Source organism: Corvus brachyrhynchos, unplaced genomic scaffold (assembly GCF_000691975.1).
Source record: "Corvus brachyrhynchos isolate BGI_N302 unplaced genomic scaffold, ASM69197v1 scaffold14, whole genome shotgun sequence".
Taxonomy (NCBI): domain Eukaryota; kingdom Metazoa; phylum Chordata; class Aves; order Passeriformes; family Corvidae; genus Corvus; species Corvus brachyrhynchos.
Genome location: NW_008239110.1, coordinates 23,467,020 through 23,483,895, shown reverse-complemented (window position 1 = coordinate 23,483,895; position 16,876 = coordinate 23,467,020). Strand labels below are relative to the sequence as shown.

At 41.9% G+C, this 16,876-nt stretch overlaps 1 protein-coding gene across 1 annotated transcript in view; it reads right to left on the bottom strand.

Moving 5' to 3' along the window:
* Positions 1 to 1,380: 1,380 nt before the first annotated feature.
* The window catches only part of SYNJ2 (synaptojanin 2), a 57,553-nt gene continuing 42,057 nt past the window's right edge, over positions 1,381 to 16,876 (bottom strand). The window contains exons 17-26 of the mRNA XM_017739521.1: positions 15,765 to 15,882; positions 13,761 to 13,979; positions 12,442 to 12,520; positions 11,028 to 11,196; positions 10,478 to 10,624; positions 7,759 to 7,893; positions 6,592 to 6,704; positions 5,774 to 5,882; positions 4,294 to 4,496; positions 1,381 to 2,542 (exon numbers count right to left, since the gene is read on the bottom strand). Of these exons, the coding sequence (XP_017595010.1) occupies positions 1,763 to 2,542; positions 4,294 to 4,496; positions 5,774 to 5,882; positions 6,592 to 6,704; positions 7,759 to 7,893; positions 10,478 to 10,624; positions 11,028 to 11,196; positions 12,442 to 12,520; positions 13,761 to 13,979; positions 15,765 to 15,882 (2,072 nt within the window). The 3' untranslated portion in view covers positions 1,381 to 1,762. The remainder of the gene's footprint in view (positions 2,543 to 4,293; positions 4,497 to 5,773; positions 5,883 to 6,591; positions 6,705 to 7,758; positions 7,894 to 10,477; positions 10,625 to 11,027; positions 11,197 to 12,441; positions 12,521 to 13,760; positions 13,980 to 15,764; positions 15,883 to 16,876) is intronic.

Sequence of the window (16,876 nt, the reverse complement as noted above, 5' to 3'; positions counted from 1 at the left end):
GCTGTAACCTTTTCAGCTGGACTGTCTGTCCCCTTCCCTTGATTTGCTGCAGCTGAGCAGTATCTGCTGTCACTGATAGCATAAACCAGCGAGCTGCCGGGATTCATCCTTCAGTGGGCAGCTTGCCACAGACACCGACATAAGATGGAATGCTAAAGGCCACATCCATCTCTTATTCAAGGAGAGCAATAAAGCAGATTTTATTTGACTTGTATAAATCCAGTTTAATTGGCTTTCCTGCTAACACTTTCATTAACATGTAAATTAGCTGTCCTAGAGCTGTTAATTATCTTTGCAGAAAATGTTGGATATGGTCATATACCGTACTCTTTCTTTTTTACTGCTAATGTTTTATACTGAGATGTGCCCATAAATATTCACTGTATTTTTTTTTAAGAGGAGGACCAAGAGGCAAAGGCTTTGTGTCATCTTGCAGGGAAACGAGTCTCTTGCTTTAGCATTATTCACCAGCCTGCAACCACGTTAAACTGACACTCACAGGAGAAGCTTAGCACTGGGTTTTATGGGCTTGGCCTTTGAAGGTTCTGGGGATTTTTTTAAAGTGTCTGGCAAACGAGAGAGCAGAGGAGGGTGACAGGTGCTCAAAGGCAGCATCCTTTCTGACAGGACCTCTTGTGTTCAAAATTTGGCAGTGGCAGAGAAACCAGGTAGGCATCGTGAGGAAGAAAATGGCTGAATTCCCAGTGTTCAGGAAGCTGACAACAAGGCAATTAATTTTCCTACGGAAAAAAGAAAAAAACCTTAACGTTTTGAATACATCTTAATTTTTTTTTAATTAGTTGCTTTTTCAGCTTCACCAACTGCTTAAAAATGTTCTCCTTCCTTTAATAATAAAAGATCTTGATGCTTCTCTTAACAAGTTACCATGACAAGTTGCAATCTGGTTACGGTTTTCAAGTGCCTGCTTTGCACAAATGGCATCTATTGTGTGCAGTTTTACCCCACAGGCAAGGCAAAAAGGACCAGCTCTTTCCTCATCTGCGCTATGGAAATAGAAGACTGACATGGTATTTGCTTATGAAGACACAGAATGGGAACAGGGACACAACTACTGAATTGCTAAACTGCCTTTAGCCATAAAAGACATCCATAAGCCAGTACCTGTGGCAGCAGCTGGTCTCAACCATTCCCCATATTTCCTCAGGATCTGCAGAGATAATGCACAAGCAGCCTCTAGCATTTCTTTGCAGTGAAACAGCATGTGGAAAACTACAGTCCGTTTTCAAAGTATGCTGTTGGACATGGGCTTGGGAACAAAGATCAGGAAACCTGTAGCAGAGCAATAGCAGTGTTATTGCTGTTGTTATACTGGTGTACGTTCCCCTTTTGGATGTTCGTTCCAGAATAACTATGGCAGTCTAACTCTTCGAAGTCAGGATGCTTTATTTCAAACAACAGAAATTGATTAAAATATACATTTCACAGGAAAATGTTTTTCTTAATGTCTTTTCTTCCATACACCATTGCATGTTCTTACATATGATTTGTACTTGAAATGAAATAAAACATCTTAAGATGGATTAATAAAAAGAAATAACTTAGAATAAGGAAGTTTTCAAATGAACTGTAGGTAATGTTAGGTTGTATGTACTCTATATACTTCCCTCCAGGGGCCGTATCTTTAAACATGAAAACGAAATGTAGCATGGACAGATAATCTATTTTATTAAATAAAAAAAGATTTATTTTTTATTTTGCATCATAATTATGATTTCTGTAGGAACACTAAGGAGGCAAAATTTTACAACTCTAAATCAGTATTTTTTTTCATTAAGGTATTTTTGTTTTTTTCTAAGCTGAGCAGTTTGTTGAACCCTTCTGCCACTGCAGTGCTGTCTTCATCATCACTAAATGTAACCCAGTGACTGAAATCTTGCAGGTTGGGGTGATTTAAATTTTCTGAAGTGTGCGCTGGAGAAGTAGCTGACGGTGCCTGTATGGAAAGAGGGAATGAAGAATGCATGTCCAGGTCCAGAAGATTGGTGTTCTCTGGAAGGGAGCTGGTATCCAGTTGTTGTGGATGCTGGCCTGCTGGTGCAGGAGCGCCCTGGAGCTTTGCCATCAGTTCTGCAGCACTTGGTGCCAAGGGCTGAGTTGTGCTGTTTCCTGGGCCAGCAGAGGCTGTAGGACCCGAGTGAGCAGGGCCATGAGGCTGGGGGCAGGGCCCAGGGTTGTTGTTGTTGGAGTTGAACAGTGACGCACTAAAAAGGGGGCTGTCACTGCTCTGGAGAACTTGGAGATGAAAAGCTGCAGGAGCTGACTTCTTTCTTCGTGGTGGCACCTTTGGGGCAAAGGGAGTGTTCTGGGGAGGCAGTACAATGGCCTCAGCCGTGCTTGCTGACGGGGGCTGCCTTTCACTGTTCCCCCTGCTCTCCTGAGGCTTCCCAGCTTGTGTTCTGGGTTTAGGGACTGGAGTAATCTTGGTTGGACTAAGAATAGCTCCAGCTTCTAGATGGGGCTCTAGCAAGCCAAAAGGAGACTGCGCTGTCTGTTGGTCGAATTGCTCTTCTGGAGACATGGCCTGAGGAGGAAACGGAAGAAGAAACGTGAGAACAAAAAGGGTACCTTAAACTCTGACTCACTACTGGTGCAAGTCTAATTGACAGCATTACTAAGAAAACCTGACAGTCCTGGAAGAAAAAAAAGCAGTACAAAGAGGAGGCTTGACAGCACAGTTCTCCACTGTACCTGCTGGGCTCTGGGCTGACGTGTTGTGCCTTGCACCCATCTTCATTTACAGAGAGCTAGTGGAGGACCAGGGCCCTACAGCCTGTTCACTCGTAACTCTTTCTGACCATCTTCCTTTCCAGTTAGGATTTCGCTCTGGGCCAAATTAACAGAGTTCTGAGGAGTTATTTATTTGTTACAGCTTTCTGCTGACTAATATTATTTAAGCAAGATTGCATAGGGAGGCCTAAATTAATGGGCCCGTGCTTTAGGTGTAGCTTATTTGGATAGGTAAGGTTGAAGGAGAATTAGCTTAGGCTAACTCAGTAAATGCATTAAGGGCTCTGTCCTGTCTCGCTGGCAACTGAAGATAAAAATAAGCTCTCAAAGTCCAGACTAGCATACATCCACCACTTAAAAGTATATAAATAACAAGCTCAGCTCAGTCTAGGAGAGCAAGGACTGCTTCAGATTTCTCACACTCTGTGTGATTGAATGAAAGCATTTAAATTCTTTATTACTCTTGCATAGTATGAAAAGATAATGTACAGGCTTTTTCATGCAGGCAGAGTGTTTAGTCAGTACCTCATGCTGGACATATCCTGTGACACTTCTTTCTTTGTGCTGTTAAGTTGCCTACATTTGACTGTGGTAGAGGGGAATTGGGTAGAGGCTTTCAAGTACACAACTCCCATCTGACCTCCCTCAGATGGAGGAAGGAGTGGAATTCCAAAGCAGAGTCAAACTGAAATAGATCTATTCCTGCAGAAGCTCTCATGTAACTAACACCAAAATAGCAATCCCTCTCAGCACCTTTCAGGAGTGACCTGGGAATGGTGACATAAAGAAAACAAACTGATCACTCCTTGGCATAGACTGTGCTGTCTGGGTTGGTTTTTTTGGTGAATCTGCTAAGTAAAGATGGCACAAAGTCCATTATAGAGAAGGGGTGAATGCCTTTACCAAAGGAAGATAAGGCAGGAGCCCTAACAATTTAGAAGAGAGCTTCCTTAGCAGAGATTCTGTCAAAAGAAGAATATAAAAGGTTATTATTTGTCTTTCTCTTGTACTTACATTGCTTTACAAATTAGATGATCATTTTAGCAGCTCTAGAGGTGAACTATTATCTCCATCGTAGAGACCTGACATAGATTAAAATCTAAACACCTACAGCTTTGCATTTTTTGAGAACATGAACTCTTGAGTAGACTCCAGAATTCAAACTGAAAGGCTGAATCCCGTTACAAGGTGTGCAAGAAAAGCAAGGAATGACACAGGACACAGAACTGATGAAGAAGCTGCCTCAAATCATTACAGAGCAGACCACTCATGGTCAAAAGTGATAAAGAACAAATGAGTCTTAAATTCTGACAAGGTTTAGACAAACCAGAAGAAAAGTAAGAGAATGGACTGACAAATAGAAAAGCTGAATATGGCTCACTTTCCAATCTTTCTTGTATTTTTGTGCCTTGGTGAGTATAATACACAAAATCATTCCAGCACCTGCTGACATGACAGGACTTCCTATAAAAAACAACCAGCCCACCCCTCCATTATTCACACTGTGTAGTGGAAGCTGGATGCATTTTGCTGCAACTCTCTTACATTTTCCACCTTGACTCCAGTCCTTTGCAGGGGCACTGGCTTCTTTGGAGTCGGAACTTTGGGTGGTGGACGATGAGGCACGGGCACTGCTCCTGCCTGTGACCCTTGAAATGATGCTGACTTTGTGATGCTGGGAAGAGCCTCAGGTTTGGAGGAAGTTTGGTTTCTGGTTGGAACAGGCTTTACTGCATCTTCCTGTAGTCCTGAAAAGCAAAACCAAATATGGCATCTCAGGCTGATCAGAACATAGATTCAAAATAATTTCTTTCACAATCACGTTTCCCAAAATGTTCATGCCTATAGGGCCAACTCAGGCCAAGAAGGTAGGTTTTGGAAATAAGCACAGACCTTTACAATCCTATAACATCTTTAAAAGGCTGTTAGGGAAAAACTTCCCTGTCTGAAATAACTTCATGCCAAACTAGCAGTGCTGTGCCACCATTTGGTCAAGTAGAAAAAACACTGGCTGGGGGTTCAGGATTACTGGGCTCAAGCTCTGAGTCTCCTTTTGCCATTATCTGGAAAACCAAGTTAACGATACCAAGTGCATCTTGTAGAGTACTTTGGGAAGCAAATGCCAACTGGTGGTACAGCACAAGGGACTGGAAGTGATGCTGACTAGACTAGTTTTCTTACCCGCACCAAGTGAATGTGAATTCCAAAATCAATGGAGAGTAAATCTGATTTCAAAATTAAATGAACAGCACTGAGGAACAAACATCAAGATGCCTTTACGATATTTCTAAATAAATGGGATTATTCCAGACTGCATTCATTCTACATATAAATGAAAAGGGATGGTTTTCTCCTAAACTGAGAGCCTTGCAAATTTAGGTAGCCATTCTCACTCATACAGCATCAGCAGAAAGACTGCATGCAGCCCTGGGGTGTACATTCACAGTACCTAAGCTAATTTCGTGCTCCAACTTGCCCTTGCAAGAAGCTCTCTTCTCCAGGGACTACACAGAGAGCCTAAACACAGAGTAGCCTTTTAGCTTAGCTATTCAAGCTGAAGTAGTGCAAGCTTTTATCTAGGTTACAGCTATACTTGCTGTCCAAATGTGAGCAGAATCCAGGTTATTTCTCCTAGAGCTGCATTTGCTATGTAGTTCTGCTTGGAATAGTGAGCATTCAGTAAATAGAGCAGCAAATATCCTCTATGCAACTCTGAGCTAACACAGGCATCATCAGTTTAGTAAAATCCCATCTCTATATTTTAATTTTTCCAACTATATCTGGGCATAAATAACCCAAGGTGCTTCTAGCAGCAGGTTCTACAACAAAATATAAAATTTTAATCATCTTGAAAAAAGGTTAATAATATCAGAACTGACAGAGAATACCATGTACAATTTTGCAAGAACGTGTTCAGGTGAAATTCTGAATAGCAATATGTGCATCTGGGCTATGATGAGATGAATACACCTACAGTTTTCTTTCTTTAAAGATTTTCAGAAGTCAGTTAGAAAGCTGTGCTCACCTCCTTTGGCCTCCATAAGACATCTAATAGCTTCTTCTGCTTCCTCAGCTGTGGTAGTTTTGATCTGCTTGACATTGTAAGGTTTGCTTATTCCAGTCCGGACTTTAGGCTTTAAAAAATACAGGGGAATGAGGAATCTTGAGAGAACTGATTTTTCTTGTACGCCTGTAATAAAGCTCATACACCTGTAAAATTCTGTTCTTGCCAGTGGCTATTCAGTGATCTATAAATACTAAAGAAATAGTGGGGAATCTTTTGGCAAATTCTACATCTTTGCTGCCAGCTGACAGAAGGCCAATGCCTGAATACCACAGCTAGTCCCTTAGCCATCCCTTGTTCAATGCATTAGGGTCCTCATCCAGCAAGACAGGAGTGGGGAGGTGTTTCCACATTCTGGTCTTGGTCTCCCCAGGGGACTAACAGCCTTGCTGGCAGTGGTCAAGACTTTTCATGCTTCTGGGGCACTAGCATGGCCCACCAAAGCAGAGGTGAGAAAAGAATTAAACCATATGATGATGGTGTTAAAAATTCAATTTAGCATCTGTCAGAAAGCAGCACCAGTGCCCTGGTCTTGCACAATTCATTCTCTCTCTCCCTCTTTGGCCTTTCTAGTTCCTGGCAATTTATTAACATTTTTCTGCTGCCTAACAGGGCCTACAGTTTAGTATTACAGTACAAGAAGTTATCTTGGCATTTTCAGCTCAGACATGTGATGGACTTCCTTCCTTGTATGACAGGTGCATCCTGTACGTGATACTCAGTGTGGATGGGAGGGATCAGGACAATGCCAAGGGGCCATGCTGAGCAGCAGTACTCACTGGCTGCTGAGGGGCTCCGGGAAGCAGCTTTGCCATAGCCAGGATGGAGCAGGTGGAATGGCTTCCTGGAGAGAGGGAACCATCTGAGGGGGACTTTTTGCCTGATGTTCCAGCTGGAAGAGGAATAAAAAACAGCTTTTCACATTCAAGAGCTGGTACAACATTTTATCTGCAATGGAGGAAAACCAGTGTGCATGCCATCACCCTCCCAAAATCTTGAACTGTTTCAGGAAGCAGTTTTCTAGTTAGTCTTTCTTTAATTTAATTAATTAGATAACCTCGGCTGAGCATTAACATTGCATTCTAGGCACAGAAATACAGAGACCAGTGTTGGCACTTCTGTGCAACAGACTCAAAAATGAATGGAAATAATCCTAAAGAACTCATCTTCTAGCAGGTGAGCATCACAGAACTTCTCATTTAAGTCTGGAAAATTTACACAAAGGAGAGACTTCAGGGCTGCAAGAAAAATGTGATGTATAGCTTGTCTAATACAGGAGGCAAAGATCATTATGCACATCTAGCAATCAGCATTCATCCAGAAGCAGCCATAAAAACAGGAACAGCACAGCTCTGGATGGCATCTCAGGTGGGCAGAGCTTAGGTAAAGAGCATCACTTCCCCTTTGTGCCTCACTGAAAATCATCATCCACTTTGCATTTCTTTCATAAACACAAAAGCATACAAGAATTGCTTGGAAAGAAGGAAAGGACAAAAACTGTCCAGAGAAAGTATTTTGTCAAAGGTTTTTGAAATTCTGATTAAAATTAATTCAGAAACCAAAAAACTGCAAGAAAACACTCAGTGACTTTAGAAGTCAGCAGGCATAAGTACCAATATCTTTATTGCCACAAAGTGGTTGCTCAACTCACTAACCTGAGTGGTGAGCTAGTATGAAACATATGGGTCATTTTATCTTTACAAAAGGCTTTTTTTTTTGTGGAGTATCCTAAAGACAAACTTTATTCTGTGGAGTGTCATCCTAAAGACAAACTTCTCTCATTGCTAATGGCAGTAATACTCAGGCTGAAACAGGCTGGGAAGCAAGTAGAAGTACCTCGACAGCCTCACATTTCAGAACAAGGTATTACTTTCTTTGTCCTCAGACATGGCAGGCAAAAACTGTTCAGTTGGGGCCAACACCACATTAAAGAAAGTTAAACTTACCAGGAGGGGGAGGCCTCTGTGGCGGCTGAAGTGGCCGAGGCCTGGTAGGAATAGACAGAGACCTGCTTGGAATCCGGCGTCTGCATTCCCCACTCGCCTCCAGCTCCCGCTTCAGATCAGCCAGGTCTGCATCATCTAGGGACATTTTATAAAGTGTCTGTATGAGATACACACTGGGTGAGGTGCACCAGATCTGAGAGGTCAGGAGAGAGGTGACTATGAGTGGCCTCAGCCAGGTCTCTCAGCAACATGTCATAGCTCTGTTCACACTGTTTTGCTCTCCCCCAATGTCTACCTGCTCCCACTGCAAGAAACGTCTACCCTTTTGTCAAATGCTTCTTTCTTTCTCTCTCTCCTTTTCCACCATTTATTAGCTGTTTGCACCAACACAAAGAATGCCTGCATCTGATTCCGGGGTTACTGGGCACCTTGTTAGATTCTGAGATTTTCACAGCCAGACTTGGTGGCAACCTGCTCCCATTCAAACTGTCTTGGCTAGTCATGGTGAATTCCTTGCTTTCCATGCCGAACACAGGAATTCCATTTGAGGATTAGACACCTTCTCTTGCACAGGAGAACTGTTTTTATACCACAGAAAAATCTGTCTGAATGGCTCAATCATCACATCTCTGCTTTCCAGCAACATCTCCTAACAGGTACAGCTGTCTCAATCTGCTGGCTCTTGGCTGCACTGTACATTGCTAACTAGTTACTCAGTCTTTCATCCCATCTAAGCCGTTCTGACAGCTGCAGAGGGGAGAAGTGTGGATTGCTTTATTCTCCCCCATCTGCTTTAGATGGAGGACTTTCACTTCAGTCCCCTCACCCTGCCACAGCTGCCCAGCTATGCAGCTCTTGTTCTTTAGGGCTCCAAGATTCACTGGGTTTAGTTTTGTCCCTGGGGTTTGGAGAGATGGGGGTGGAATTACATAGCAGCAGTCTCTTGTACTTCAGGCATTTGTAAACAAGTCCTTGTTTTTCAGAAAGCTATGCTCTGCAGGGAATCACGAGCTGCCTCACAGTTTCCTGCTCCCACTCAGCAGCAGATGGCAGCCACAGAGCCTGTGGTCTGCCCAGCCCGCCCTCCCCATGCTCTCTGCATTTTCAATACTTCTAAGCTGCAGATACGGGCTCATCAGTAAGATCCAAGGAGTCATGCAGGCACCTGGAGGCATGGTTTGAAGTCCTGGCAGTAAAACTGAACACAACAAAAACCAGCCACCACCACTCAATTCTGTCCCTGAAAGGCTGCTGGCAGGGACATCAGTTTCATGAGGCTGTGCCCTTCCCTGACCTCAGAAGCACACATACACACTATTGTGCCTGTCACTGTTTTCCATCTGTGTCTACCACCAGCTACACAGTTATCATACCTTCAATTAGGAGTTAGTCAGGCAGAATTGGAAGCCTGTGGAGGAATCTGAAATTGCAGACACTTTAAGATTAATTGAATATATCATATTTTGAGTTGTGTGAGATCATGACCCCACCCTGACCTCCTTCAAACTATACTCCATAACCTCTATTTACTTTGTGATATTTTTTGTGGAGAAGAGTTAGTGTGGGTGACAAGACTCACTGCAATTCTCTGTGGCTTAATGAATCATCACACAGTAGGCCAGAGGTGCTTGGAGGGCAAGGCACCCTATAATACAAAGTGATTGACTTCACAGTATTTAATAATGACTGATTACTCCTTGACTCAGGGATAGGCTTCTGGGTCTGGCCACATTGAACCCAGCCTATGACTCAAGGTGGGCAAAAAAGCCATAAATCACTCTGTTTGGAAAATCTGTCTGTGTAAGTGTACGAATTTCATTTAATCTTTGTGAACTCTACTTCTGACTCAACCTTTGAAGGTAATAAAGTTTTCACTTTTATGTCAGAAGACAAAGCACTTCTGAGAGAGTACAGAATGACAGCTACTGAATCACTTGCTGTCACAATGAGGTGTTTAATACATATCCCAGCCTGTCAATGCTTGGCCACTGAAGCATGTCCTGATCACATCCCATTGTAAGACAACGACTGGCTTGGCTAGTTCTTTCTGCAGTTTCTATCAGTTTTCTCTCCACAGCTTTATCTTCTTTTTACCAAGTCACTTCACAGTAATGTGCAAACGAGCGAGAAAAACGGTAACACATTTATGAAGAACCTAAAGAATGAATATATACATATATATATGTATTTTCTATGAACCTTGACTCTTTCAGAAATAAATCAAATGGGGAGAAACTTCAGGTCTCTGAAGTAATTTGAAGACAACCTCCCAGCTTACAGCTGACTGCTCTGCCACTGTTACTGCTCAAAGGACAGAGTTGAGCCCATCACTGAATCAACAGGATTCCTTTGGTTTGATTTTGCTTTGGCCCTCACCAATAAGAAAATAGCATGCAATTTTTTGATTGTATGTTCTGGTGCCGAACAACATCAAATGGTTAAAAAGACTTAATTTCTTCTGTCTAGAAAAGGAAAAAAAGCGTTTTTCAGCCTTCCTGCCTTGCCCTGGCCTAGAGAGAAGGAGAATCTAAGTTTCATCATTTCTGTTGCTGTTATGCCTGAGGACCTCAATTACAATCACTAACTCAAGCGGAGTTGAGCATAAATAGGCACTACAGGAGAACCTAGAATGAAAATATAAATGAACAAGGAAATACATATGACAGGAGAACAAACAACAAACCTTCAGGTCTTACCCTAAGGAAGGCAGATACTTTACCTTTATACAGGCGGGGGGTTTGTCCAGATTTGTTTGAAAGAGCTACAGATGCACAGTGTCCAGAGCTCTCAGACATATCTTCTGTGTCTGCTACTAGGTGTTGACACAGAGCATCCTCTAAGTAATCGTCTTCATCCTCTATATCACCTGGATTAAAGTATTAGATAACAAAGAATTAATGAGCAAATTCATTCTCTGTCTCTCCACACTACCAACTAATTAATCTATACTATCAGTTAATTTAATATATAGGCTGGGCAAGATTCTTGTGTAACCAACCCATGTGTTTCATTACAGAGTGTCTCTATACAGACACCTGCACCATACATTGAATTTGCTAACATATAACACTAAATTGACAGGATGATTTAAGTAACAGTTCTCTGCCCGGGCACAGAGTCAGCTCGTGGCTTTAATTACAATCCTCTTTTTAAGAAGTGTGGCTTCATTACAAATTAAGGTGCCACTAACACTCATACTGTACCTTCTCTGTGCAACCAAAGTCAGCAAAGCAATTTCTCACTACTTAGCTTAGAAACCTGTTGCTTACCTTCTGACTCATAATCCAAACTTGAGAAGTCAAAATTTTCTTCCAGAAGATGGGAGTTTGCCGTGGGGGACATGGGGACAACGCTGTCCCGTTTTCGAGCAATTTCCTCCTGAAGGCCCTTTAGCCAGTCCTTAGTCTTGGGCTGGATCTTCACTGTTCTGCCTCTAATCTAAGAAAGAATTGTTTCCCTTTGCCAAGCACCTTCACAAAAATGAGAATGCTTGAACAGAATAAGCAAGTGCTGCCAGCCTGTTGTACAACTGCTTCAGAAATTGATGCAACTAAAGCTTCACTTCAGAAGCTAAATGGAAAGGAAACACTCTTTTACTCCCATAACCAAGTTTTCAGACTGTAACAATATTCTTGAAAGAAAATGAGCTTCACAGCTCAAAAGCACTGCTGCTGCATTTGGGAAATAATAGAGAAATAGATGAAACATCAAATACCATGAAAACAACATTGTGATAGCAATATTGTCATGGGAGAATGCCATTTTTGAGTCAGCAGCTTTAAAGCACACAAGACTTTTGTACCTGCTGCCACCTGTAAGGAGACTCTGACCAGAAAATCTCATGTATGATGGCTGATGTATATGGAAAGTGTATTTTCAGACAGATTAGGACTTCAGCTGCTTATGTGTGTTGCTCTGTGATATTTGGGGTGAAATGCAGACAAGGCAGCAGCTTTGACAGGAAAATTAGTTTGAAAAGTTCCCAACCCAGATTCCTTGCACTTTCACATACTGTGTGCATACAATTGTGTTTCAGTCTGTGCTATAAATTACATCAATTGCAGGAGTCAAAAGATAAAACTGCAAATATGAAAGAAGAATGAGAGTTAAATCCATTACTTCAGTCTTAAGTTTACAGGGAAGCCCTACAAACAGTTTTTTCAGCATAAATGAGGGGGTTGATGAATTGTAGAGTATGTGTGTGCGAAGGAAAAGCAGGGGATGGGAAGGTAAATGCCTACTGCTAATGCTGGATTTGCCATGGAAGCCAATGAATCATGTTGTTACAGCTTAGCAGAAGAAGCCTCTTTGATACAATGAAGAGAAACAATCTCCAAAGCACAGTCATGAGGATGCTTTAGCAACAGTATAAAGTCATACAGAATGTCAGAACTGCTTCAAGTAGCCACACTCATGAACAAGTCCTTGTGTTCTGCAGTGGTATCAGAGGCCAGATGCTAAGCACTGCTTAGGAGCTCCATGAAAAGTCACCTCATGCCATCCTGAAACTAAAATACTGCATTAATAGCCTCAGCAGCTGTGAAAGTTAAGGACATCATGAGCACTAACTTTCTTTGAAATAATGCTACTCCATTTAGGTAGAAACTCAAATTCCTCATTCTCAACAACCACTTTTGAGAAATTTGTTATGAAATTATTATTATAGATTTGAGAAAATCTTACTTTGGCACCATCTATATCCATAACACGAAGAGCTGACTTGCTGTCTGCAAATGTCACCAGCATTTGACCTCCACAGATCCTAGTGAAAAAAGGCAGAGGAAAAAAAACATTTTACTTCACCATTGAATAAAACCCTTTGAAGGCAAGCATGACAGAAAACTATCATATAGATCTAGATACAGGATACATATGTAGTGCTATGCATTTGGTTTTAGTTGTATTTTTCTTCACAATTCTAACTTTTGAGGAGAAGCAGGTGATCTATGAATCCCAGCTGGGCTCCTCTTCTCTCCAGTCCTCCCTTGTGTGACCCCAGCACCGTGCCCTTTTCTGGATCACCGCTGGAACAGCAGGACAAACATCTCAGTAGCTGTTGACAGGATATCCAGTCCAATATTTACACTCCCTCTGGACTAACTTCCATGGGTCTGCATATCCTTCACCTCAGAGGACATATGATGCTCCCAAAGACTAGTATTCCACCAAGATCTAAAGCAATTAAAAACAAAATAAACCAAGAACTATCCACCAAAACATGTTCTTTTCTTGCTCCTTTTTCTTCACAAGCAAGGTGGTGCTGCTGTTCCTGCAAGGCTGCTTTCGAACCCTCAGCTTATATTGGCACTTCATAAAACTGTACAACAACAGGTGATCAGCTTTCTTCATTAATAAATGAATCAAATAAGCATAAACAAGTTTTTGGTAGTGTTTCCCAGAGGTCAATCTTTCACCTGTATTTCTCAAAACAGAAGTCTCACAGCTGTGCTGGAACCCTGTAGAGAATCAATCAGAATGAAATTAAGGTGCTCTGCCAGAAGGTATCACACTGTCCCTCTCAAACCCAGTGGGTGATAGCTCTGCGAGAAGCTGTACTGTTAACAAACAAGCAGAATGACCCCCAACAGGAAGGAGAGCCAGCCAGGAAATCCTGCTGAGTGTGAAAGAGTGGTGAAAGAGAGCAGACCTTCCCAGAGGAGGTGAAGCAGGGCCCAAGGATCCACCAGAAGCAGCAATGCTTGGAAGTGAGGCCTGAATCTAAAGATGATGATTTACATCAAAGTCTCTGCTTTATGGTGTTGTATTGAATAAAATTGTTTTCCACTCAGTCAAGAGAGCTTTGATATTATTTCTTTAAAAGGTTGTCAAGAGGTGTAAGATATTCAAAACACTTGTATTCAATTTCTAATGAAGAACTGAACATGCAGTAAAGGAATTCTACATACTACCTTCCAATACAAAGTTAACTCTGTCAGGACAAAAGGGATCTTCTAGTCTGTGCTTTTTAACAGATGCCATGCCATTTCAGTTCCCAAACTCACCTGACCAGAACAACAGTGCCATAATCCTCAAACATCTGCATAAGCTCTGTACGCAAGTCTTCAGGAAATTCATTTTTCTCTTCAGGTGTTGGTGATAACAGATTTACCACTACTGTGGCATCCAGTGGTCCCTGGAAAGATGACACTTCCCGGAAAACACTGTCACGGGCAGCTTCATTAACTTCCTGAACTTCCACTTCTACAATAGCTAACACTGGCCTGCACGAAACAAAGGAAAAATGCTTATTTAAAAATAAGAAATGCTTATATAAAATTTAAATCTATATCAAGAAGGAGGAAAGCTTCATTTTTTCTGCAGTGGTCAAGATCATGCCTTGAGCACTATTAATTATATTTCCCAGTCCTGCATTAGCTGCATGTAACAGTGAAGACACACCATAAGGGAATTGAAATAACAATTGTATGCAGCACTTATGGCAAACCTACAGACCAAAAATATCAGGATACTTCACTCATTATCAAACAGCTGTGGTCCCAAACATCTATAAATCAGGATGGAAATATATTATTTTCTGTTAGACAAGGCCACATATCTTCTTCCAAAAACTAAGGACATAGTATTCTAGGTGTATAACATTGTCATGTAGCAAATATGTGCCAATCCATTACCTTATAAGCAGCCAACATTGCAAACTTGCTTCTTGAGCCATTTCTTACAAATTACTTCTCTGTGTGTTAGATCTGAATAAAATTGAGAGAGCTGTCTGAAAGAGTAGAACTCGTCTCATCTCAGTGGATGCAATCCACATTCTCAGATTTCCACCTGCACATACATGCAGAGCAAGGACTGGGATGGCTGCTCTTACAGCTGTGTCAAAATTGCTGCCTTCTACTTGCAATAACCTGGCTCTTGAATATGCATTACCAGAGCATATGAAAGCAACAACAGCAGGGCTAGAAAGGGGTAATAAAGGGGAAAAATGTAGAGGAAGCGTTAACTATTTCCATAAGCACTGTGAATCATAATGCATTTCCATATGTCACAAAGATGCAGCTATGCCCTTTTTCTAGCACAAACCTTGGGAAAGCAAACCTGCTGACTGTAATTAAAAAGCAGCTTTTGGAGTCAAGTTTGCTGAAATAGAAAACCATGTATAACAGCAATGTTTCGCAGATTGCATCCTCAGGGTCCCATATAATGAGAGCAGCAGCTCCACTGTGCTTTGCAGAACACAGCAATGTCAGAGCCTTGATGCAGAGAAATTGATTGCAAGAGGCATATTCTTCCATTGCTAGAGGAATACAGAACAGTCCTGGCATGCAAGAGCACCACCAGAAGCACAGAGGCAGCCACTGGGGGGGTCACTGAGCGCTGCTAGGAGGAGCAATATTGCAGGATTTGCACAAGACATGCAAGGGGTGAGACAAATATTCTGTTAATGTAAGGGACCTTCAAAGTGTATTTATTACAGAATTTGTTTCTCAGAAGTGAAGCAGAGAACAAGTTTACCAAAGAAAGGTCATTCCTATCCCTAAAGAGAAGTTAATGGTATAGACCAACCAGAAGCACTGGTCTTTGATTTTTTCTACCTTCTCCCATCTCCATTTTTAAAGGGTGCACAGAAGCCCCACTATTGAGTACTGTGAAGAGGCCAAACTTGGCCTGGCTTACACCTCTTAGGCCACACAGTCCCAACCTCCTTCTCTCCCACAGCAAGCTGAGTGGAAATGCATCAGAGCAGCTTCCTTAGTTACCAGAGTTTTTCCAAAACCACGCAACAGAAAGCCCTGTTTTCTACACCTGTTGCTGCAACTTATCCAACCCTTGCTGAGATCACTGTGCAGGAAAAATAAATACATGACTGTAGATACCTGCCAGCCTGGTATAAAACCCACCATGAGAGGAAAAACCCATCAAGCAGATACTGAACATGGAATAAGGGTGTAATTCCTGTTACAATCAGACTTGGTCCCTCACTCTGAAGGTGTAATTCAGGATGACACATTTTAACCTGGCAATCCTCTCTCTGATTGTTTATTTACCTGTGGTCAGATGCTTGCAGCTCCGCTCTCCCATAGTACATCAAGGCTCCAGGGGTCCAAGTGTGCCTGACTTTAGTATCAGCACTCAGATCACTGTCCAGAAGATTGATCTCTCCAGCTATGCAGCACAAAACATAATTTAAAACTCACTCAAAGCTAGTTTTACTAACAGTTAAACACTATTTCATTAGGATGCTCTTCACAGACCCTAACAGTGGGAAGTAGGGTTTTTTTGTTCTTCTATATAAATCATTCAAAAAAGAGCTTGTATCCTACAAGATTTACAAATTAGGGACTAGAAAGAAAAAAGAGAGAAAGGACTGGAAGTGCAACTGAGACAGCTGATCAATAGAGTAAGACACCTGCAAAATGGTTGACCTGAATGTTACCCAATTAATTATCTGTACAACTTGGGTTGATAGAGTCATATTAGTATGACCTCAACACCGAGCATAAAAACAGACACTGTACTTGGAAATTATTTTGCAAATCTGAATATTAGACAGGGATTGGAGAAATAATACACAAGAGATAGGAGAAACCAAACCCAGGCAAATCCATCGTCCAAATAATTCCATTGCAACTCATTAAGGTGAAAGAAAGTGCTCCAGACATTATGCTAGAGTGAGGTGCTTTATTGCTGTTAATAAGGAAGTTTTTAGGTCACTGTTTGAATAAATGGATAACTCTGCCTCTCTTTTCTGTGAAGCTGAAAATGAATTAATATGGAATATGGTGTTTCTTCCTAATCACTCACACTGAGGCTACGCTTTCTTCTTGTAGAGCGAGTAGTTGTTTAGCCTGTAACAGCAATAAGAAGCAACACAATTAGAGCTGAGAGGCAGAAGAGCCTTGCCACCAGCAGTAAAGGAGAGGAACTCTGGCAGCCAACCAAGAAAGCTTTGCAGGGCTGGGAATGCACCAGTCAGTTATGGACTCATGTGAGCCAGCTGTGGGAGGCCTACAAGCTCTAAAGAAAGGGACCTGCCTTGACTCTTGCAGACCAGCTGGTTAGGTCCTATGTGCTGTGTGTACTCCAACTCCTAAAGTTCCCCAGGGGCAAGCTTTGCCATGCAAAGCAAGGAATATGCATTGCAAATGCTGAAGGGTGT